Here is a 26,171-nt window from a genome sequence, read left to right as displayed (position 1 = left end):
TGAGAGAGTTAGCGAACGCGAGTGTGAAAGAGTTCGACTCATATGCCAGAACTGAATGCGCAATGTCGGTTCATCGTCTCGTTCCCTTCATGCCACAGCCAAATGATTCGAGTTGCAACTTTAATTCACTTCAAATAGTATGTTGCTTTGTTTTCTTTGCCACCTAGAAAAACCGATTAGTCAAGTTGCTTTAACCTTATGTTTGTCTACATTTATCTGCATGAGTTCAGAAACACGCGAGTTCTCGTTCTTATATTTCTTAAAACTCTTCTAGCTATTAAAGCTTATCAGAATGTTAATGCAACTGCTGAATATTTAACTATGCTTCAGAAATAGAGCGTATTTTTTCTTGATTTCTTGTCAGCGGACATAAACTTTGCAAGGGATTTAACTGGAACGAGATATAAATTCCATTAAGTCTTCTTTGCGTACATTTTTCACTTTTCTTGTTAATTGGGTTACTCATTGCCCTGAAACTAAGATTAATCATCGGCTTGCCCAAGAAAAATTGTTGATGGTTCGAATCACGGTTCAAATCAACTTCTTTGGGTCCGTTCACGAAGATTGCTTTCCACATTCTGGGATCTAGGCTTTCCTTCAAGCCTTGGCCTGCCATACACTTTTCAATGTTTTAGGGTAACAATTCAATTAAATTATAATATATATAAATTATATAAGATGCGGGCTTCATTTGAACTCTAACCAAAATGATCATATGCTTAATACTGGGCCAAAACTTGCTTGCTTTCTTTATATTTTGAATCAAACCATTTCTGAAAAATTAATGGTTCGGCTTGGTTTTCAGATTGGCACAATTTGAACAATTACCTTCGTTCGAACCGGATCTCATCCGTTTTATTGAGAGTATCAAGTAACATATCTCATCTGATCATATACCGTATTGATTTTCATATCCGTTCATTTAAAGTTTCTGTTTAGAATCGGATCACATATGCTTTATATAAATTATGGACTTGCATATCCTTTTATGTGAAATGGGTCATTAGAAAAGCGTGGCTCTGAGTCGATTCGCGTTGTTCAAAGTATATTGTTGTATAACGCGAAATGTTGCTTTCCTCTTCGTTGTCCTGCTCCAATATATCTATTCTCTGACAGACGCTTTAAGTGCGTATGTGAAGTAAATATTTCGAATATTCCCTGTGGTATGTGGAAAGTACTTTCGTAGCTCAATTAGGTTTGAAATTATGGGAGCATGTATTTTGATTTCATTAAAAATTACATAAAAAATAATGCGGATATAAAATGAGAATTATGATGTTCCACGCTTGATGGCCGGCCAGTGGTTCAGTGAGTGGCTCATGCGCCATTTTCATTTTCATTTTCATTTTGATTTTCATTTTGAGGCGACCCGATGCGAGGTTACCCGACTGAATATGCGTGGGGCAATGCTGACAAAGTGCGATGCTATCAGCACATAACTTCATTATGGAAGTTTTGTGCTTCCTCCCGCCATAGTACACGCTGTTGGCACTTTGATGCCGCAATCTCCCTTAACCTGAACCTCATCCCTTCCAGCCACGCTGTGTTACAGTGTGTCTCTCTCTCTCTCTTGGCTGGCTCTCATGTTGTTTTTGTGCGTTTTAACATGGTTTTTAGTTAGCTACGGCCCAGCGCTTTGCCCCGCTTTGCCCAACTTTCCCTTGCCTTTGCTCGCTTTGCACCGTCCTGCTGATTGTTTTCTTTGCCAGCTCCTCGCTGTGCCCAGAGCCCTGAGAGCTCTGAGCTCGATCTGCTGCTGCCGCTGTCGCTGTCGCCGTTGCTGTGCCTGCGCAGATATTTTTCAAAATGAAAGTTTAACAAAATTAAACTTTTCTCATTAAAACGTGCAATTTTTTTTTGCTCTCCTGGTCTCTGGCTGCGCTTTTTTCCTTTTCTGTTTTTTTCTGCTGACCACAGCGTCGCCATTGTTGGGCATTGGCTGAGATTCGGGATACCGTCGAGAGTTGTGCATATGGTTGAGTGACTGCCAGTGCTATTGGTATGCTGGCTGCTGCGCGGACGTCGCATCAACCTGTTCCAGATCCACGCGACCGCTGTCCGTGTCGGGTCCCATCACGGTGGCCGGCAACATGTGCCCTCCTCCATTGGGCGCCATGGAGTAGCAGCATATGCCGCTTGTTCAAGCAATTTTTATAGCAATTGCCAATATTGTTGTTGCTGTTACTCTTGTTGTTGTTGGTGTTGTTGTTGTTGTTGTTGTTTTTGTTGTTGTTGGTGGGGATGCTGCTGCTGTTGCCTTTGCGTTTTTCATCTACTCGTTTTGTTTCACATCTCTCGATTTTCTCGTTTTTTTTTTTTTGTTGCTTTCTTTTAATTGAATATAAAACTTGCCAGCGGCAATCGGAAGCGCACTGCAGGAAACGCCAGCTGCCCATGTGTTTGTGTGTGCGTGTGCATGTGCATGTGCCTGCCGAAGTTGGCTTTCAATTAAGAAAACACCAACAACAAAAAGCCAGAGCCGAGATATACATTTATGAAAAATTGAAAGCCTCGTGCGTAGATAACAAAATTGCACACGAGTAGAGATGGAAGTAAACCGTCCCAGCCCAACACGAGCACGAAACTAACTTTCTCAGACACGCACGGGATAAGTCTACCATGGCACGGCACAGAAATGCACAGCCAAACACCGTCGAAAGTAACTTGCTGCTCTTTGTTTTCCAGGAATTTTCCTTGTCACAGGATAGCAGAAGATTTTGGATTTCATTTAAAATTAAATTTAGCTCATATTTTGGCCAAGAAAAACACGGCCCAGGCTCATCGCTGAACACTAACTTTTCTCAGGAAAATGCCTAGAAATAAAAGGTCAACATGCGTGTTGTTGTTTTTTTTTTCCAGCTAATGAAGTCAATAATATACGAATTGAATTAAGAAACTTTTAAACTGCTTAGAAATAATATGGAATCTTCCGCGAACATGCACAGCCAAAGATGAGATTGAGTCTGATTTTCAAGCAAGTATGTGAAGTGAAAGTTAGCACCAATAACAACTTACAAACCTAGTTAATCTGCTTAACTATAAATTTGAAGCTCTACTTACAATTCAAGCGCCCAGTCTAAGAATTTGTGCAAGCCATTTTCCAATGGCTTGGTTTGGAACCAGTTTGTATGGAAGGGCATCATGTAGGGTGCCTTATTCTGTTCATAGTAGCGCGAAAAGTCCTCTTGCAGCCATTCGAACACCTCGTTTTCGTCCAAATTATGGAGCACACACTGATCCATATAGGGGCAGTGACCGCCCTCGAAGCCCTCAACATAATGGGTATTCAATGGCACCTCCCACACACCCGGAAAGGTGCGCGATGGGCAGGTGCCGCTCTTGCACTCGTGCGAGATCTTAAAGTCCAGCGTGTACGGCCAGACGGGCACTGGAATTGGTGGCACAGTTATGGAGCTATCGTAAATGTAGCCAAAATCTTCCAAAACCTGTAAGATTATGTATAAAAAATATAATATTATATAAAACAGAAGCTGAAATTTCACACCAATGCACACACAATTCGCTGTATCAACAGAACGTATTGCAAAATAACTGATTCCTATCTTAAATGCCTGGTTGATATTATAATAAAGCGCTCTTTATGCTCGCGTATCTTGATTATTTCAGCCATTGAGGGCGTCAACAGACCACATTCCAACCCACATTCCGGCGACAATATCATTACCCATTCATCAACATCATTATTGTCAAGCTCAATGCAACAGATAATATACTTTGTACACACACATATTATCGCATGCAATTTAATGCGCTTTGACACGGTCACGCCCACCTCTCATCGCCCATCGCCCAACGTGCGACCATCAGGTGACGCTTATCACAGACATTTTAGCCCATTATGTTTGCAAAGTGATCTGATATTGATATGTTTTTAAATACGACTAGATTTGCGGCCTGCGAGCACTAACGAGATGATAATGATAACGCTGGCTGCTACCACTGGTGGTGGATGATGTGAGTGGTGCGGGTGGTGTACGCGAACCGTTGTGTTGTGACATTAATGTGTCGTCTTGTCGTGTCAAGCAGACACTCTGTGCCTGTGTTGGGATGAGCAGCTGCTGCTGTGAACCTGTCCGGGATTTCTTTTTTTGTTGAGATTTCTTATAATTACGAGAGTTTAAATATGCATGCATAACTGGGAGTTTAGCCTTAAGTGGAAAACAAGCGATAATCAGTCAAGATGTTTAAGGATGTAAAAGTATTGATAATCGATAGAGATGCGTAGAGCCGTCGATAATCGATAAGCATTAAGACCATCGGTTATCGATATCAAGACTGCGCTGCTAATACTATCAACTCGACTATTCTTTGTTTTTATCGAAACGTTATTTTGTTTTACATATAGTTTTTTGTATTACACAGCATTACTTTTGATTTAAATATGTTTTGCATATTATTTTTATAGTTCTTCTTCTCCTATTAGAGCTAGAGACTTTTGTACGTACAGTACAAGCTTGTTACCGATATTCGATAACTTGGCCCGTTTATAAGCAATCGATAAGAATCTATATGGAAATCCCGTTTCGAGCAAATCTTTTAGGTTTTAAGAGACAGAGTACCATAATTCGAGCTGTATAGTTCTCTTTATTTTTTTTGCAAACAAGCGTAGCGCAAGCTTCATTTTGGTGTTGATAGAAGAGGGTTCAGGGTATCCCCTAGTCAGGAACTCCCGACTAGAGTCTCCCACTTGTCTTGTTTCATTTAAGCCCCAACTAGATGAGACTCGAAAGCTTACTAATGAAATGTGCGCTGTCTATAACCATTAGAGTTCTCATCGAACAGTACTTTTCAGATTCACTTCGGTGAGTTTCTAATGATACAGCTGATAATTGCCAATCAATTATGTGCATTTGTGTTGTGGTTGGAGGTTGTATTTCTTGTATTTGTATGTGCATGTGTGATGGACACTTGCACACAGATGCACTCACCTTGTATTGAGTATTGCGGCCAGGCTTGAGAAATGGTGCACGCATGCCAACCACATCGTTCGCGGACACATTCGCAAAGTGACGCAGAATTTCACGCATGCCAATCATTTCGCCGACCCACTCCTCGTAGCCCTTGTCCTGGAGTCCCAGCTGCTGTGAGATGCTCTCGGTTGCGATTTCGTGACCGGCATAGCCCAGATGCTGGATCTGTTGATAGTTGCTGCAAAACAAATAGACAGGAGAATTGTGAATAGCAATTAAGTGATGTTCGTGCTGATAGCAAAAGAAGGCAAACAATTAAATCAAATACGAGACCATCAAAAGCAGCGCTTAATGAAGGGTCAATGGCTAAATGAGTCAACAGTATATCAGTAGGTCATCATAAACTTTTGTACACACACAGTACACACACACACTCACACACCTTTCTCTACAGTAAAATACAAAGAGATTTCGCTCATGCCCATTTCGTCAAAATATAGGGAGACTTTTTTGTTGCTGAAAATTTGCAATGCCAGTCTCTATATGGAACTGACAGTTTATTCAAATTCAGCAGAAGTCGGAACTGGAAACACCTGAATGTGGCTTAACTATACAAAGCTAAGCAGCCTGCAAATAGAAGTTCTAACAATGCCAAATGCATTTATAAAGCTCAGCCATAAAGCTATGCGTAAGTTGGGGGAAAACTAAACTATTCTCTATATGTATATTTTTTTTGTAGTCTATTAAAGTTTTTGGCTTTTTGTACCCTATGCAGAAAAGGTGGGTGGGTATGTGCATAGCAAAAAGACATTCTCATCTTTCCAAAGTTGCTAAATTTGCTTAATCACAAAAGGCTTAAAGGCTGCGTGTAGTATATTTGGCATGTGGTTTCTTGTACACCCAGCAAAAATATATAAACAAAACGAATTAAAATTAAATTAACTTAAATTAAAAATAAATTAAATTATTTTATATTTATTTTAAATCTGAGTAATGGGTATCTGCACGAGTTGAACATTTCAACAAGTTTGTTGTTTATTAGGGAATTTTGCCCACAATGTTAATAAAAATGCGCACACTTGATGAACAAACACAAAGACCCCTAAAGGCAAGACAGATAGAAAGAGAAAGTTGCCCAGTTGCAGTTGCTGCAAGCAATTTTTTTGTTGAATATCAAAGCCGACTGACGGATGTGGCTGGCACACACTTCAGCTTTTGCCAATTAAAACAAATTTTACAATTGTAGCGTCAAAACAAAACACAAAGCGTTGAAAGCAGTATATACACTTGAACGAACAAACAAACAAAAAATATAAAAAAAAGTTGTAAAATGTGTTCTCTAGAATTCACTTGGAACAACGTCGAATAGGCTGATACCATCAGTGCAAGTACACACTTTGTATTCTCTTCTACATCCAGATCTAGCTCTACTTCTTCTTTTACTTCTACCTCGACTTAACGTTTACTTCTACTTCTACTTTCTACTTCTACTTCTACTTCTACTTCTACTTCTACTTCTACTTCTTACTTCTACTTCTACTTCTACTTCTACTTCTACTTCTACTTCTACTTCTACTTCTACATCTACATCTACATCTACTTCTACTTCTACTTCTACTTCGACTTCTACTTCTACTTCTACTTCTACTTCTACTTCTACTTCTACTTCTACGTCTACTTCTACTTCTACTTCTACTCTACTTCTACTTCTACTTCTACTTCTACTTCTACTCTACTTCTACTTCTACTTCTACTTCTCACTTCTACTTCTACTTCTACTTCTACTTCTACTTCTACTTCTACTTCTACTTCTACTTCTACTTCTACTTCTACTTCTACTTCTACTTCTACTTCTACTTCTACTTCTACTTCTACTTCTACTTCTACTTCTACTTCTACTTCTACTTCTACTTCTACTTCTACTTCTACTTCTACTTCTACTTCTACTTCTACTTCTACTTCTACTTCTACTTCTACTTCTACTTCTACTTCTACTTCTACTTCTACTTCCTTCTACTTCTACTTCTACTTCTACTTCTACTTCTACTTCTACTTCTACTTCTACTTCTACTTCTACTTCTACTTCTACTTCTACTTCTACTTCTACTTCTACTTCTACTTCTACTTCTATCTACTTCTACTTCTCTACTTCTACTTCTACTTCTACTTCTACTTCTACTTCTACTTCTACTTCTACTTCTACTTCTACTTCTACTTCTACTTCTACTCTACTTCTACTTTCTACTTCTTACTTCTACTTCTACTTCTACTTCTACTTCTTCTACTTCTACTTCTACTTCTATTCTACTTCTACTTCTACTTCTACTTCTACTTCTACTTCTACTTCTACTTCTACTTCTACTTCTACTTCTACTTCTACTTCTACTTCTACTTCTACTTCTACTTCTACTTTCTACTTCTACTTCTACTTCTACTTCTACTTCTACTTCTACTTCTACTTCTACTTCTACTTCTACTTCTACTTCTACTTCTACTTCTACTTCTACTTCTACTTCTACTTCTACTTCTACTTCTACTTCTACTTCTACTTCTACTTCTACTTCTACTTCGACTTCTACTTCTACTTCTACTTCTACTTCTACTTCTACTTCTACTTCTACTTCTATTCTACTTCTACTTCTACTTCTACTTCTACTTCTACTTCTACTTCTACTTCTACTTCTACTTCTACTTCTACTTCTACTTCTACTTCTACTTCTACTTCTACTTCTACTTCTACTTCTACTTCTACTTCTACTTCTACTTCTACTTCTACTTCTACTTCTACTTCTACTTCTACTTCTACTTCTACTTCTACTTCTACTTCTACGTCTACTTCTACTTCTACTTCTACTTCTACTTCTACTTCTACTCTACTTCTACTTCTACTTCTACTTCTACTTCTACTTCTACTTCTACTTCTACTTCTACTTCTACTTCTACTTCTACTTCTACTTCGACTTCTACTTCTACTTCTACTTCTACTTCTACTTCTACTTCTACTTCTACTCTACTTCTACTTTCTACTTCTACTTCTACTTCTACTTCTACTTCTACTTCTACTTCTACTTCTACTTCTACTTCTACTTCTACTTCTACTTCTACTTCTACTCTACTTCTACTTCTACTTCTACTTCTACTTCTACTTCTACTTCTACTTCTACTTCTACTTCTACTTCTTTTCTACTTCTACTTCTACTTCTACTTCTACTTCTACTTCTACTTTCTACTTCTACTTCTACTTCTACTTCTACTTCTACTTCTACTTCTACTTCTACTTCTACTTCTACTCTCTTCTACTTCTACTTCTACTTCTCTTCTACTTCTACTATCTACTTCTACTTCTACTTCTACTTCTACTTCTACTTCTCTTCTACGTCTACTTCTACTTTCTACTTACTTCTACTTCTACTTCTACGTCTACTTCTACTTCTACTTCTACTTCTACTTCTACTTCTACTTCTACTTCTACTTCTACTTCTACTTCTACTTCTACTTCTACTTCTACTTCTACTTCTACTTCTACTTCTACTTCTACTTCTACTTCTACTTCTACTTCTACTTCTACTTGCTACTTCTACTTCTACTTCTACTTCTACTTCTACTTCTACTTCTACTTCTACTTCTACTTCTACTTCTACTTCTACTTCTACTTCTACTTCTACTTCTACTTCTACTTCTACTTCTACTTCTACTTCTACTTCTACTTCTACTTCTACGTCTACTTCTACTTCTACTTCGACTTCTACTTCTACTTCTACTTCTACTCTACTTCTATACTTCTACTCTTACTACTTCTACTTCCTACTTTCTACTTCTACTTCTACTTCTACTCTAATTCTACTCTACTTCTACTTCTACTTCTACTTCTACTTACTTCTACTTCTACTTCCTACTTCTACTTCTACTTCTACTTCTACTTCTACTTCTACTTCTACTTCTACTTCTACTTAACAAGAATGTGCTATGCACAATGCCCTCAAAAGGCATTCCGGCAACAACAACATCAACAACAACAACATAGAGAGGTAAAGTTGCGCCCGAAAGTATGTAGTAGTTTAAAATGCGTCAGTTTTGCGAAGTAGAAGCAACAAACATAATTGCTCATATGTGTGTGTGTGTGCGTGTGTGTCTGTTTGTGAAATACATTTCTTGGCAGGGCGGGGCAGTACGTAGGCAAGAAATTTACTGTGCACAAATAGTTTTTGGGCAAAACACAAAATAAAACTAAAACAAAATTTAACAACGAAAAAATGTAAATAAAATTATGAATGTGTTTTGTCTGTCGCTCTTTGTTAGCTTGTTTCGCATGCAGCAATAAAACAAAAAGAGAATAACGAATATGCATTTAACTATGAATGTATGTGTAAAACAACAACAAAATTGCATGTATATTTATTAAACATTTCACTCAGTCGAGAGCGGGGTCGGAGTCGGTGTCTGGCTGCAGGAATCTGACTGCCATCATCGCCCTGCGCGTTTGTGCATGTGTGTCCCTCACACACCCTCTGTGTGTATGTGGGCGTGCTTCAGTTCTGTGCAAACAAACTGCGCAAATATTTCGCAATGAAATTACGCCCTTAAGTCAAAGTTTTGGGCTCTGCAGTGGCTCAAAACGAAAACGAAAACGAATACGAAAATATAAAAAATAAAACAACAGCAGGAAAAACGCAAAGTAAAAATAATGAATGCTATGCTGACGCACTTTAGCCTATAGAATGACGTACCCAAGGCGGTGACACGCCCACACACACACCCACACATACACACACATGCATCCACTTGCATGCGGTGGAGGCCTCGACAATAGCGGGCACAAACTACTATCTGACATCGTCAAAAAGTTCATGCAAAAATGTGGAAATGTGAAAAGTTGTTGAAATGCTCAGGCACAGGCCCAGGCCCAGGCCCAGGCCCAGGCCCAGGCACAGGCAGAGAACACACACACACACACTTAAGAGGGGCAGCTTGGTGTCGACAATAAGCGCTGCTCATGTGTGCGTGCGTGTGTTTGTGTGGGTGTGTTAGGTAGATTTATTGCATGACATTTCAATTGTTAGACAAACAGCTGGACGAGAACTGAGCTGGGCTATAACTACAACCAAAAGCTGTACTTGTAGTCAAGGCCGAAAGACGCTGAGAAAACAAAAGGAACGTGCAGCAGTCAACACTGTGGCGTGGTCGAGAAGGGGCGAGCTGGGGCAGGGAGGGGCGGTGCAATACTACCCTTTTTCTTAGTTATCCGTGGGCGTGGAGCGTAGGTGAGCTCCTGAGCTGGGGCACAAAATGTTGGCAGCAATTAACACTGTGCACGCCGCAAACACACAGCAGAAGATGCAAAGCAAGTGCTCAAAATAACTGACGAAACATGGCTACATGGATATGCTAGACACACACACACACACACACTGACACACACTGTGACATTTGATGAATTTCCTTTTGGCCTTGTCGCGAGTGTCAAGAGACAAATGCAGTTTGCGTCAGGCAACCGAGGTCTGGCCTCGGCACTGGCCCTCGTTCCTGCGCCCATTGTTTATGACAATGCTCATACGCAACGTTGCACCGGACAAAATGCCAAACGAGCCACGCCCACTCGGCTGTGTATACCCATTTACAGCGGCTTTTGGTTTTCTATTTTGGGTTCTTTTTTATCATTTTTTTGTCTTCTTAAATTTGGAGCCGCACTCAACTCGTTTTTCTTTAATAGCCCATACAACAGCAGACCCACACACACACATTTACTTGCTGTCTTTTTCTTATGTGGTAGTGTGTGTCTGTGTGCGTGTGTGTGGGGGGGAGGAGGGGTGGCGGTGGGGGTTGTATGTTGAGTGGTTTGGCCTCTGCCCTGCTGCGGCTGCTAACAAGTGCAATGTGCATTTAAAAAGGGAGAAACACATGTAATCTCAACGATTAGAAATTGTTAGCATTGAGCAGCACACGCACACACCCACATACACACACACACACATACAGCAGAAGCAGGGGCTTTCACACACATACACACACACACACACATGTCTGAGCAAATATGCACGTAGATATAGTGAATAAATGAATAACGTTTGTGCCCCAAAATGCTGAGCCGCCAGCTGCTTGAGGGCCAAGCGAAAAGTCTTTTGGAATTTACCAGCAATCAAATATTATATTGAAAATATTTCACAAAACTACTGCATAACAATCAAAAGTAAATATCAAATTAATAATGGGAATAGCATATTGGTATATTTATATTTAATGTTTTTTTTTTACGATATTTTTTATTTTAATCTAAATAATTCGTGCCGTAACATGGTTGTGCTTAAAATATTTCAAGTTTCCGACTACGTTTCAAAGCTTTTGTTGTTTAAAGCAAGCAATCGAAATTTATTTATGGGAAAAACATATTCTATTCTTATTGTTAGCGTGGCAATTATTTTTTAGTTCGTGTGCATATTTATCACGTGAATCGATTGCAAAGCGAAATAATTGCAATTAATAACAACTCAAACATGTAGCTATCATAACTTATTCTTATTATAAAGTATTATAAACACTTTATTGCGTTTGTTTTGTCAACTTTATTAACGACCCACGCATAGTTCACTTTTTGCTTTGCAGCCCCTCGCTGCTTTCTATTTGCTTGTTTCTATTTCATACACATACAAACGCACACACACACACCCACGCAGACTCTGGTGCACACATACACACATATGCATATTTTTCTTCAATTTGTTCCTGGCAGTTGCCGGCTTACTGCGGCTCAGCCCTGGGCCCAAAATGGGTGCAATGTTCGCATGCAGCAATTTCTTTTAATGTGCTTTTAAAAGCCAAATCTACAGGTTCCTGCCCCGCCCCTAACGCAGCTTGTTGTTGTTACTTCTGTTACTGTTGCTGCTGCAGTTTATCCAATACTCTTTCCTTCTCCCTTTGCCTGACCACTCAGCGAGCTGGACACATTTTTCGTAGCAATGGGCTTTTGTTTTTATTATGCCTTGCACCAAAAACTAACTTAATTTGCATGCACCATATTGTGCGTACAGAAGTGTGTGTGTGTGTGAGTGCGTGGGTGTGCTTGTGTGTGTGTGTGCATGTTTGGTCTGCCCATGTGCCTAACGAGCTTGCTTCAGCTTGCAGCAGGCATAAAATCACATTTATATATGTATATACATATATAAAAAAAAATACAAACGCCCCCCAAAACAACGGGCGGCTGCAGCTCAGGTCTCGTTTTCAATAAAGCTTTTCGAGAGAGCCGCACACGCATAAGGTAAATTGCTAGAGAAACAAGCTAAAGAAAGCAAAGAAGAAAAAAAATGAAGAACAAAAAAACAAAGTCAAAAGTGAAATTACAAAAGAAAATGAGAAGAAAAAGTGTTCACATGGAAAAGTTATGGCTAGCTTGCTGGCCTCGGCCTGCCTTGCCTTGCCTTGCCTGGGCTTGGTTTGACTTGGCTTGGCTCCGCTCAACTGCTGGGCCATGATCATCGTTGTTATCAACACCAGTTAGGCAATAAAAACAACAACAACAACAGCTCGACAGTATTGAGTGTGGGCTGATGGGCGAACAGTTGGTCTGCTTGTTGTTGTTTTGCGTGCTTAGCTGGGTGCAGTAGTTATTACAAGAACGACTAATAAAAGTAGACAACTAAAAACAGAAAGTACATGCAGCCACATAGCACACACACACACACAAGCACACCCCCGCACACACATATACCGACACACACATGCAAGGGCGCACACTTGGTAAAAAACAAGGTCTAGTGCAGCGTGGTTAGGTACGTCGTGAGTTTCTCTCCTGGCCAGCTACTCAAAATATACATGTATACATACAAGTACATAAAAAGAATGAGAGTGTTGCTGCGACTTACAAATGCTCTACAAATTTAGGCAGATTGTGGGCTTGATTTTCTCGAAACTGGCTTTTCACAGCTATGAGCTCAGGGTATTTATCGAGACTTGGTTCAATAGTTGAATTCGATTGTTAAAAAATTAGGTTTAGATTCCGGAAAAACGGGTTAAGTTTCGGTTCATGGCATTTTGGGCTGAAAACGTTTCGTTTCAAAATCGGTTTGCCGCTTTTCTCGAAACTCGAGTTTAATGTTTACTGTTGTAAAAAATGTCAAATTACAAATATATGCATAAATCTAATTTACACTCTGGCCCATGCGCAATATACTAGACGCACACACACGCACACAGGCAGACACTCACAAACGAATACACACATACAGGCGCACAAATTGCAGAAATGGGGCACCTGCAAGGGCTGTTAAAGTGTCGTTGGGTTGTTGTCATAGTCATTGTCAACGTTGTCGTTATCTTTATTTCGCATCAACGACATTGTCATCATCATCATCATCCTCATCAGGGCGTCGGCTGCAGGCCAAAGCCAGATCAGGCCAGGCCCAAGCCTCATCATCATTGTCGACAACAGCTATTGCAGTAACAGGAATAGCAACAACAACAATGACAACAACAACTACAACAATTGCTGTAGCAGCAACAGTAACAGCAACATCAATGCCTTCATCAACAATTTGCAGGAGAAAAATGTATAAAAAAACGAAAACGGCCAAAACAGGCAGGAGATGAAAACGCAACACACAAAAACACTTTAACACACACTCGCAGTGTTTTGTACACACAGATACACACACACACACCGACACTCACACACTCGCACACACCGACACTCACACACTCGCATACACATAGTGCTTGAAATTTGAGAATTCGGATATTAATGTTACGGCTACTTTGCAACAAAATTTTAGTACGTTTTGTATACCAAACCAAATTGTGTAGAAAACTCAGCAATTACACTAAAATGGTACATTTAATTGGATTGATAAAGAGATATTGAGTTGCAAGTGGAAGCTTCAAGTTAGTCGTTAGCTTAAAGCAAATCACGGCGCACTCTTCAAAGTCAAAATGACCCAAGTGCTGTGTGACAAAAATAAAAATGATTCAATTTCGTAATCTTATATTTTACTCTGCACATTTAAAATGCGATCAATTTTAGCGAGGAATATGTTTTATGATTACAATTTAGATCTGCAGCCAAGGGAACTCCCTTCAAATTGTGGCAAGTTGCAAGCAACTTGCGGGGTCTATCCCTAGAGCGAATATCGTGTGGCAATTAAGTATATTGCGTATACGCAATGTGCGCCACTCGAGAAATGGAAAACGACATTGTTAGCGAGAGCGAGAGAGACCGAGAGAAAGAGATAGAGAGAGAAAGAGGTAGCAGGGGGAAGATAGGCACTGTAAAAGAAAACAGTTTAAGCAAATTAAAGCAAAAATATGCATAAATGACAATGAAAAGTTATGCAGCGGCATTTACTTGTAGATGCAGCTTGGTTGCGTTGCGAGCAACTTCTTTACAGCTGCCTCTTGATGGAAACTTAAAACTTGCAATGCGTGGCGCGTGGCGCGTCGCTGCTTTAGTTGTTGTTGTTCTACTTCTTCTTACTGCTTCTTGTTGTTGGTGGCATGAAAATTTCGCTAAAGCATTTGTGGGCCTGGGGCTGGCGTTGGAGAGGTCTCGGCTTGGGTTTTTGGCCAGACAGCTGCTCAAAAGTTGTTCGGGTCATTTAAAAAGTTTAAAGCTAAAACTGGCGGGCAGTATTAGCATTAAAAACGGCAATGTGTCTGTCGCTGACAGACTTTGCGTGGTGGCTGTTAGAAGTGGAAATCTGCCTACCAGCGCGACGCAGTCAAGGTAGATCCGGGCCACCGAAATCAGAGCTGTGCTCAGCACAGTGGGGCAAGATTAAGTGATAATTGTAATTGCAAAATGATCAATGGAAACGAAGCAGAAGAATAAGAATATTAGAATATTATTTAGATAAATCGAATGGATGGGGCGCAAGCTATTTATGCTTTGGGGCCCAGTCTACATAAGTCAAAGGATTTTAATTTAAGATGAAATCATTTTTGGTTTGGATTAAGGTTCGGTTCATGTTAAGAAATAAATCGATATTCCGTGCTCGAACCAGCTCTCCTTAAGTCCGCTTTGTAGTTTAATAATAATCAACATTTCGATAACTTAGCTATAACGCGTCGCTAGCTTTTGCATCATACAACAACTATTTTCTACACTGTGCGCTAATGTTAACTGAGTAGAGCATCTAGTTTTCCCATAGACTTGCGGATTTGAAGCCAGAACGCGGGCTGTGCGGCCACTGCGTTAGTTAGGCTGTTGCTGGCCAGCCGCTGTTGAGCGATATTAACATCAAGCGTCAGGGGCGTAGATGAAAATAAAAATTAACTTTTGTTAAGATGCCGTGCAGCAGGTCGCTAAATGTGTGTGTGTGTGTGTGTGTGTGTATGCTACAAAGCTACAAAAAGTTCTGAACAGGCAGCAGGCGCGTGTGTTGTGCCTGCAGCTACTTATGACAGGCCAGGCGAGAGGGCAGACAGGTGGGCAGGGCAAAATAGGACGGGGGCCAGTTGGACGCTTGGGCGGAGGCACACTGCCTCACAGCAAAGTTGCTAAGCCCATTTTGAGAATGACTTGGATATTAAACAGATTTTGGTTACGGCTTTTAGATGTTGTGTAGGCTGTGGCCAGATGCAAGCGTTATAGAAATTTTAAATGTCAACGTGTTGAATACGCGTGCCACAGCTCAGTTCAGTTCAGTTCAGTTCAGTTCACTGCAGCTCAGTTCAGTTCTAAGTTCCGTGAAGTTTGGTTCATCTAGGTCGTTATGTAATTGCTTGCGGCTCTGGTTGCGTATTTTGTGGATTATAAGGTTAAGCGGTGTTAGGCAGCTAATGAAATGTAATCTTAAAGGCGACACAAACACACAAACAGAGACACACACACTCACACGCACATAGCAAATGCCACTCAGACTGACCTGTGGCCTGTGGTTAACACCACATACAAAGTGGCCCAAGCTGTGGCCAAAACAGCCACGCCTATGAGGTTAAGCTGTGGGCTGTGCGTGTTTTATGGAGTTCGCTAAGGCATAAAATATGCAATAAACAAATGATTTGAAGCCTTTCGTTTCGCCATGCTAATGGATGTGCGGTTAATCCCCTGCCCCTATGCTCAAGCTTAATCAATTAACTTGATTTAATTCGGGCCAAAAGAAATGCAATTTCTCACCTGCCGCCAAGGTTTTATTTTTTTAATACCCTTTGATGTATAAAAGTGTATGATGCTTTTGTGCAATTGCACGTAACATGTACTATACACAAGATCAATAAGAATCGATTTTCCGATTAGATTTTTTCAGCATATTCAATTTGGTCTGTTGATTGATACTTGGGTTACTTTCCATCCAAAGAAAAAAAGAAAGCGAGACGAGGGTACTATTATTTTCTCATGTAATGTGTAACGCATAGAAGTATATATAAAGTAGATATATTCTCGTTCAGCGTCAACAGCCGAGTTGATATAGCCGTCTGTAAATCTGTCTGTCTCTGTTCAAACGAGCCTCTAGCTAAGGCTATTGTCTTGGAAAGTAGGAACTTGTCGGATCGGAGCAATTCTTGTACGGAACACTTTTTACTTTATCAAGATATCTTACCTAGCTCGGTATTTATAAGTTTTACTATGCTTACACACATAAAATATAACATACCTGCTATAGGAACGATTGGTCAGAAGAGGTTCTAGTGGAATGGATATTTTCAGATATTTTCATCAAACTCAGCATTAACGAGTTTCAATATTCTCACACATATCTGCAATGCTGTAAGAATATTGTCTACAAGGGTATTAAATTGTCGACTTGACAAAGATATCCTTACTTTCTCGTTTTTTTTTGTTGTTGTTCATTTTGCAATCAGTTGCATTGTTCGCAGGCAATAAACTGCACGGAAAAACGCCGCTCAAGGCAGCAGGCTGGGGCCGAGCACACAAAAGTTTTGCATGCTGGAAATTCGCTTAGCCGCCAGGCTGAAGGACGCGACTCAATTTCAAACGGAAACGGAAGCGGTTATGTGTAAGCGCCCACAGAAGTCGCTCATGTTTATTCAGCAAATGCAGCAACTGTCTGCCAGCACTTGGCATCCGCTCTTTGGGCACATCACACCTACTGCAAACACACACACACACACATACACACATGTATGCACACACCCCGTCACAACTCCCGCTGGAGGACAGCTGAATGAAAGAGGCTTCAAGATTTGCGACTGGAGCGAGTTTTTAGTATATTGTTAACAAGTAAAATGAAAACGTAAATGTTTGAAAATTAGATTTTGCCCGAGTCGCTTTTGTTTAGACTTGTGCCTTGGTGCCTGGCCAGCAGTATATATATGTATGTATATATATATATATACGCGTGCGCGTGTGTGTTAGTGGCTGTGTGTGCACTGAGGTGTTGCCTAGTTTGTGGCTTGTTAGTTAGTTAAAAGTTTTTGCGTGCAATTAAAATGCTGCGCAAAAAGTTTGCCTCAACATTGTTCTTAATTTTTTCTTGGGGTTTTCGTTTTTTTTTTTTTTTTATTTTTTTGTTTTTTATTTGCAGTTTGCTAAAGCTAAATACAAATGAACAGAATTGTCTCCATCTGCGCTGCATTTATATGTGCGTGTGCGTGTGCGTGTGCGAGGGTGTTTGTGTTTGTGTGTGTGTGTATGCTCTAACTGTCTGTTAGTCAGAGCCGCAGTCGAAAAGTGTACAAGTCCTCTGGCAATTGCCTGATTGTTTCCTTAGCCGCCGCAGCGCCGAATGGCAAGAAAGTTCGTTATCAGTGACATTTTGGCGAACAAATAGCAAACAGCTCGCAGTTTTCTGCTTTCAATTCTCAATTCTCAGCTCCCAGTTCACAGTTCTCATGTCTCTCTTTGCGAACGTGCCAGCGATGACAACTGCAAATGCATATTCTAAGCAGTTGGCCAGCATTTAAGCCCAAACAGATTCTAACTAAGCGTAAATCACAGTTGAGTTTATGGTTGAAAACGGATTAGTATAGATTTGAATTGTAGAGGGGAATCAATAATAATGATAATAATAATAATAAAATCAACAGCTTTATTTTATTTAATACTAATTTTTTGTCTATAATCAAGCACTTCTTTGCTTTTAACAAAGTACAGCTTCAAATAAGCATCAAATAAATACCCTTGTAGATATACGTCCTTTGTGCAAAAGCTGAGTCGATTTCCGACTTATTGTTCTCGTAGGACTCATGTGATATAGTAGACCGATTGGAAGCAGTTTTGAACAAATGATAGGCAAATAGTAAAGAGTTCCAGTGGCTAAGTTTGATCCAGAAATCTTAAGAAACAGAAAAGTATTCCATAGAAGAACTCATTTTTTATGCTATAGTGATCTTATGTTGTTAAGATATTGCTCATATGCAAGAATAATATTAAACCTTTGAAATGCAGCAAAAAGAAAAGACTCGTGCAAAGTCCTTGGTTGATTGTTTAAAGACTTCAATAAGTGTCTGTTGATGACTCAGAGAATAAATACTGCATAGAGTCGAAGAAGTCTCCTCCCCTTACACATTACATGACAAAATTATAATACCCATGAAGATATAAGGGTATCAAAATAAGTTCAAACCATTTGAACTATAAGAGTTTTAGATGCTCTACATATAAATAGACACGTTATAGGCATTATCAAACAATTTCATTTAATCTTAATTATTTTATTTCTCTGCAGGCCTTGTATATAATTTTATTAAAGCAGGAAATAGTTGAAAAAAGTCGTTGTCATTCATAAATAGTTCAACATAAATTCTTGTCGCTTTTTATTGGTTTCGCACACACACACACATATATATTAAGAGGCAGATAGAAAGTGGGAGACGGTTTCAGATGAAACTAATTGCCTCAATAGCCGTAAACAAAAAGGCGCTGCATACTTTGCGGCGCTGCGAATGGCAACTGACTGGAAACTGGAAACTCTGCATGCCAAATCAAAATCATCATCATCATGCCCGCAGCCACTGGCAAAAAATCTTAACAAAATAAGCTGAAGAGTTGCGAAGCGCATTAAATCATTTCCGCACTAAAGAGCTCGGCAGCAGCGGCAACGGCAGCGGCAGCGGTGACGGCAACGACGATGGTGTTGGTGGTTGCATCTTGTGGCAAGTTGTGAGTGCGACTGTTGCAGTTTACCACTATTTATGTGCCGTTGCTGCTGCTGCTTTTTGTTGCAAGTCCACAAAAAGAAACGAATGCTAAAAGTGGAATGAATGATAAGTGTGTCTCTTTTTATTTTTCAGGCAAAAGCATAAAAATGATTTGCCCAAAATGTTCATGTGACTGTGTGTATGTGTGCATAAACATATACAAGCTATCACACACACACACACACACACACGCATATACACACATACCCACACGCACATTAGTGCACCCATGTGTGTGCCTGTGTAACATATTCAGGCAATTACTGCCATTCAGCACATTTCAATTCAACTTCGAAACTGCCGCCATCCCATATATATATATATATATATATAGTATATTTTTGTATATATATTTATATATGGCTCCGCTTCTTCAACTTCATATATTCTACTTTTGCTGTGGCAAAGTAGAAAAAAGCTTTTAAACTTCACTCAAGATTTTTGCTGTTCACGCTCGGTTCGCAAATTTTTTGACTGTTGCCGCTTACTTAGCTCTCAGGCGTGCCTGGTACAATGGTCAGTTTATGCATTTTTTGCCAGCCTAAACTTGTATATATACCAAAGCTATTTAAGTTCTTGCATATATTATAAATATTATAGAAACTTTGCATATATTATTAATATTATAGGAAATTTATATTTGTGTTTACCAATTTCTTAAAGTTTTTTAAAACCTGGTTAACATTTATGCTCAGGCTCCAATTCGTTCTTGTACCCAATCGGTTCGAGCTCGAAATTCTTTTTTTTTTATTTTTTCTATATGCCGATCCTTGAAGCTGGACAGCTGGCTTTTAAAAAAAGCGTCAGTCCTGAATTTAATATAATCGGTAACCTCTAATTTCGCATTTGTTGTTCAAATAAGTAATACAGTAGCACAAGCATTGTCAGAGCCTAAGTATTAATAGGAGTTAATAAATATTAATAAAAGTTTTCGTTCTCAAGTTTAAATAGCATTGGTTTTTTAAGATGTAGACAAAATGTGACGAAATAAACTACGAAGCTAGGCTCGTGAATGTTGCCAAATGAGGAGGGGATAGTTTGAAGCCATGCATCCCATTTATGTTAATTATTCTTTTATTTATTCATTATACTTAATGTAATTTAATGTAATTCAAACATGCGTAATGTAATGTTTTTCGTCATATTCTAGATTCAGATTCTCTCAGTCTGTAAGCATGGCGTATACTTAATGTGAAATCGTTTATCTTTTAACAGCAAAGTGCTAATTAGCCTATGTTGTTGTTTTGCTCACATTATTCAAATGTTATATTGAAGTTTTGATTTTTTTTATTATTTTTCGATTTTAGTTTTAACCTCAGTCTTGTTTGTTCGTCAAATTATTTTTCATATACTTAAACTAATTGGCCCACTGTTGTATGTCATTTTTGGCCAATGTGCGCTGTTGTGTCTTTATCTTCAACTGCCGCTTCATATTCTATGGCAACTGCATCTGCATCTGCTTCTTGTTGGGACTCTACTTTGTTGTGCGTACGTGTATGTGTGTTTGTGTGTGCCGATGTGGCGTTTTTATAAGTCTGCCAAAAAGTAGTTCATATATTTTGGCGAAAATTCGTTTTGCAGTTGACATAACTTTGCCAGCTCCAATTTATCAACAACAATTAGTAGAGCAAAGACGGGCTGGCTGGCTGCCTGGCAGGCTGACTGACTGACTGACTGACTGACGTATGGCAAGTGCTCGCTTTTTGGGGCGTGGCAAGTATGTGACAAGTATTTTCCACAACCATGCACAAAACTTTGCCCGTGTGTGTGGCAAATAGACGACTTGACTTGCAACGTGTTGCCCTGTCGAGCTGATGAAGACATTGCAACATAAGCAGCAGCAGTAGCTGCAACATCAGCGTGGCATAATAGCAACAACACGGCGTATGCGTAATATTGCCAAAAATAATTTATATGATTTTGTCAAATTTTGTTTGCCAGTAGTTTTGGGGCCAAGTGTCACCAGAGCTGGCACACCGTCAACTGGCTTATTATTTTGCCAGCTGCGACGCTTGTTAAGTATATTTGCAAATATATTTATATATATATATGCATATATATATAGTTACCTGTATTCGTGGGATAGGAAGAATGTGCCACGTATGTTGCAGCCATTGGGATTCTTGCGCTTGCCATTGAATATTTTCTGATAGTGATCATAATTATTCAAGTTAACGGCACCATCGAACGTCAACATTATAATTTGCGGTATCTGGAAAATAGGTTAGAAAAAAAAAACGGTTCAATTGCGGGAAATACAAATGTAGGTTTCATTTAGTATATATAAAACGTTTTGTTCTAGCTGACTGATTGATTGATTGATTTTTTGGCTGACTGACTGTCTCACTGATTGGTAATCAACGCGCAAGCTGGGTAGCTGGTATTTTATTTTAGTTTCCTAAGCTATGGAAAATGCCACCTGCGATTGTAAAGAATCGAGAGATGCATTAATCTTCTTTGTCTACCAACCGCATATTCAAAGTATTTTTGCCAGCGAAACTTCAGATTAGATATATAAGAAATGTTAAGATCTAGTTTCCGCGATCTTAAGATAATCCATTTTCAAGAGTGAAAAATGCGCGGATAGTTGTTGCCAAGGTATATTTTATCCCCCTAGCTTCAAAGTCATGTTAACAGATTTATATTTAATTAAATTCTAGACATATTACACAGTTCGAGCCCAGGTTTAGTCGGAGAATGGGAGACTGGGCTTGTATGGACAATTATTTCAAATGTGTCCGATCGGATCTTAACTTGTAAAGCTTTGCAGATTTTGCAACATTCCCATAAAATGTGAGAGAATGGGTTTTGAGATAAGAAGCAATCATTTCTTCAAGCCGGGCAAAGCCGAGCTGCATTCGCTACTATATTTATATGTTTAAGCCAAATGTTAACCGGCAGAAGTAACTGCAAAAAGTTGCCAATTATTTGTATGATAAGCACATTTGCTCTCTGCTGTAATCTATCACTTTGTGTATGTGTGTGTGTGTGTGTGTGTGCGTGTGTGGTTGTGTGTGCGTGTTGCGTGTGGTGTGGGTGTGCGACCCAATTAGAGGAGCGCTGACCTCAAAATCAGCCGGGCATGCATTGGCATTGGAAGCCACAGCAGCGGCAGCGGCAGCAGCAGCAGCAAACACTAATTGAAGGTTTTTGCATTTTGTGTTTGTTTTTCCTGTCTGCGTTGCGCCTGGTTGGGTTTTAGACTTGGGCGTCTGCTGCTTGTTGGCAACTCGGCGTATGTGCAACGTTTACGACTTGAAACTTGAGCATTTAACATAATTAGTGGGCATTTGGTAAACCAAGCTGCGAGCTGCACGATCTGCATTGATGCAGCCAACCCAAATTAAATTCAAATCATTCTCATCTACCATCAATAAAGCAACCTCTACAGCAACAGTAACTGCAACAGCTACAAAAAAAAACAGCAATAAGTTTAACGAGTGCTAAGGCAAAGCAATTCCATTACAAAAATTGCCACCCCGTTGACACATTGAAATAGCATGGGGCGACGTTCGGTTTGTCGTCGCCCGAAAGAAGCTTGCAACACTTTAAGTGCAATTCCATAATCAAAGACCAATGCAAGTGCTCACCCAAAAGAAATGACGCGCCATAAAAACAAGCAGCTGTTCGCAGAACAACGCATCTTGAATACACTTTCCAACTACTCCAACACATGCCAGCTAGACTATATTCTAACTATTCTATGGGTTCGTTCTATACGTTATGCATGTTGTGGGCTTACAAATTGCTGAAGTTGATGGAATTTTCAATAGGAATTTGGTCACACTGTTACTTCGATAACTTTTTTCGATAACACTTATTTATTTGACAGCACCTAAAACATGCACACAGTATTCATTTTGAGAGAACATTGCTTAAGTTTATGGGAATTTGGTCACACTGTTGGCTCCAATAACCATTTCGATAAAACTTATTCATTTTAAATCAAAAAAGACAAGTATAAAGCTTTATTTATGATAAGTATAAACAATAAATAAGCAATCTTATCCTTATTTCTCTACTTCTGACTGATTAGAACGAAATCTCTTTCTAGAAAGTGAATGTTTCAGATTTTGAAATGCTGATTGCATAATTCGAGTTAGATTCCTATTTAATCCAATTAGCACATTCGAGTGCTCATAAGCAGGATTCCTCTAGAGCAGAGCTTTGCAAATTTATATCGTCTAACGCACATTTTGAGAATTAATTCACAATGATTACTTTAATAACTTTAGGTTATTTTAATAGCGTGCCATATAGTATTATTATTATACTCTGGGTAATTTACAGCCCTGTAGAAGTGCTAGTGCTCGCAAGGGGGCACGATTGTCCAGTTTGTGAAAAACAAGGACAAAATGGACAAATCTGGTCTGAGAGCTAGAAGGTGTCTGTCCATAACTAAAATATGTCTGTTTTGTTTAGCTGTCTAAGCAGCACGCAATAGTCGAAATACCCGAGTAAGGAGTAAAGTAAAAATCGAATGCGATCAGCATAAAGCAGCATGTGAATGGCACTGGCTGACGAGGTGGCAGCCAAAATGCACTTGGCCTGAGCTGCCCATAACGAGGTGTGGCACGGGCGGCGGCACTTAACGCTCATTGTTGGAACACATAAAAAGGATTATTGTACAGATTCAATATTAATGTGGGGGCCGACTAACCAAGCCTTAACCTCAGTCCTGGGGCAATAGTCGGCAATTGACCCTGCCTCCTTGAAACTTTGCCAGCTACCTCTATTTGATTGTGTCTCTCTTCGTGCCTCTTTGTCACTCTTTGTTACTCTGCCCCTGTCACTTGCCTTGCCCCATGCAGCTGAGCTAGCAAAATTATGCAGAGGCGTGAAACGCTCGAAAGCATCGAACGGCGGTCAGCTTAAGTGTGGCAAGGATAACAGATGATTATTAGGATAACGATGATCACGTTGGCGCCTGCTGCTGCAGCTGTTGGAATTGAAATTTGCGCTTTGATTTGACAGCGTATTCGAGCGTTCTTTTATTGCCTTTGCGCTAGTTTTTTTTCTTCACCCTGCTATTGAAAGGCATATTTCAAAAGTCGTTTCCGCCAAAATGAGTGCAAATCAACTGAAGTTGCAGTTTTTTTTTTAGTATTTTTTCTTTGCTTCCCCAACTTCTCACTAAATTATGAAGTAAAAATATTATTGCAAATATAATGAATGTGCGGCAAGGCAAAAAAGAATGCTGGCGATTGTGCACAGACAAATAAGAAATAAAACAAATTTAAAGTTTGCTCTGAATAGTCTAAGCTAAAGCTAAAAAATATTGTCATCGATAGTTTGCGGTTGATTGTGCAAAAGTGGAATTGTGTCTGGAATATAATACTCAGGCACAAGCTGAACCTGTTATAAAAATAGCTCAAATAGAAACTTGCTTTTATGCACTTAACAAATACTAAGTATATCAAAGGAGTTGCGGCTTCTTTATAAGCTTTGAATGCAGTACAACAATTTATTTGCAAAGTATTAAGAAACAAATGATGTTTAGCCTGAACTAAAATCTATTTTATTCAAAAGAAAATTCAATTGATCCATTGAAGATTATAAAAGTCTAATATTCTGCATCCGAATTAGGGCGAGGCACTGGTTGCAGTCCTAAGCCGAATCATCGAATCATGGCTTAAGCTCAATCTGCTTATTACCTGTACTCACTAAGCTTTTAATAACTCTTGCTTTTAACACACACACACACACATGCACATGTCAGCAAAAGCTTTGAAAGCACATTGAAGCACAACCCCACAACTAGCTGGCAATATGTCGGAATGGTTTTAACAGTATTTAATCTGTATTAGGCTCGAGCTCTTGGGTTTTGGCTTACAGCATTTTTTTGCCTTTCTGAGTTTTTTTTTTGTGCATTTGTAAGTTTTGAAAAAAACTTGCATTTTCGCAAGTGTAATTCTGGACTAAAAGTAGTTGCAAAATTGTATATGACTGCATAAGAGTCTATTTTTGCATGTTCCTCCTGTCGTACCGCCCCCACTTTCCGCTTCCCTCCCCCCGTCCACTTTCTCTTGCTCTCTTTGTGTGCGTTGATAATTTTTGCTTAATGCGACTCAAGTTTGCACTTCAGTCTTTGAGCAAATATGGCAGACAGACAGCAGTTGACAAGCACCTTTGCCTGAGAGACAGAAGTTTGCCAGCCAAGCTCGTTGAGCACTAGAGCAAATGGATGATAGATGGGTTTTTCATGCTGTTCGAGAGTCTGACGAGCAGAGGGACACGGAGAGGGACAGTGGGGGAGTTGGATGAGATACTTTTGGGTGGGGGGGGCGTATGAGATGCAAATTTGCATAGCTTAGTTGCTCAATCGCGGCGACAATTGAGCGGCTCATTGATTGAGTGATTGCAGCTGCGCATAAATGCAGCACCCTTAAACATCAACCATCAGGCCCCACAGCCCCCGAAAATGTCGGCACCTCACCCTCAAGAGCAGCTCTCTACAAAGTTTTTGTTGACACTGTGTGCCATCTTTACAGTTTTCTTTTTCATTTACTTTTCGAGCTCAAATCAAATTGGATTCGCATTCAAATTGAGCAAAGCGTTTTATTTAACGCCCTACCCAGGCTCTCCCCTCAAATTTTCTGGCATAGGCTTGGCAGCTTCTTGGCATTTGTATGCCCTGTACGGAGCGAAGGACTGAACGAAGGGCATCTATGTGTCAAATTGTATCTATATAAGTGACGGAAGAGATCTCACTCGCATTTCTGAAATTTCTGAAAGCTGAAAGACTTCTCAATATGGTGTGCCTTCCCAGTGAAAAAGGATTAGCTTAAAATTTGTTTTGCTGTTATCTAATTCATTTGTTAACTTTTAATCCGTTAAAACTTCAATGTTCCACATGTGTAGAGCTATTTTGGTGATTGTTGATTATTTTTTTCATGTTTAAAAGGATTTTGAAGACTTCAGGTATTAAATCTTTTTTATCCTATCCTCTTGATACGGAAACTGAATGGTTTATTGAGTAAGTTATAAAAGTAAAAAAGTTTATAGAGACTTGCAAAGTTCTTTGATGGTCGAGCATGCTCGACTAAGGCATTTACATTTTCTATACTGTGTGCATTCTCTGGCGCTTTTCTGGCGGAAATTGGCCGCACTACGAAATGGAGCGCAAGGCGTTCAACGATAATCGAAAATGGCGCT

At 39.6% G+C, this 26,171-nt stretch overlaps 1 protein-coding gene across 1 annotated transcript in view; it reads right to left on the bottom strand.

Moving 5' to 3' along the window:
- Positions 1-26,171, bottom strand: part of Cda4 (chitin deacetylase Cda4) — a 46,507-nt gene that overhangs the window by 1,437 nt on the left and 18,899 nt on the right. The window contains exons 5-7 of the mRNA XM_002055150.4: positions 21,086-21,228; positions 4,950-5,169; positions 3,061-3,446 (exon numbers count right to left, since the gene is read on the bottom strand). Coding sequence (XP_002055186.1) covers positions 3,061-3,446; positions 4,950-5,169; positions 21,086-21,228 — 749 coding nt within the window. The remainder of the gene's footprint in view (positions 1-3,060; positions 3,447-4,949; positions 5,170-21,085; positions 21,229-26,171) is intronic.

This window comes from Drosophila virilis, chromosome X, assembly GCF_030788295.1.
Source record: "Drosophila virilis strain 15010-1051.87 chromosome X, Dvir_AGI_RSII-ME, whole genome shotgun sequence".
NCBI classification, from domain to species: Eukaryota; Metazoa; Arthropoda; class Insecta; order Diptera; family Drosophilidae; genus Drosophila; species Drosophila virilis.
The sequence above is the reverse complement of the archived record's forward strand: the minus strand, read 5'-3'. Positions and strand labels throughout refer to the sequence as shown.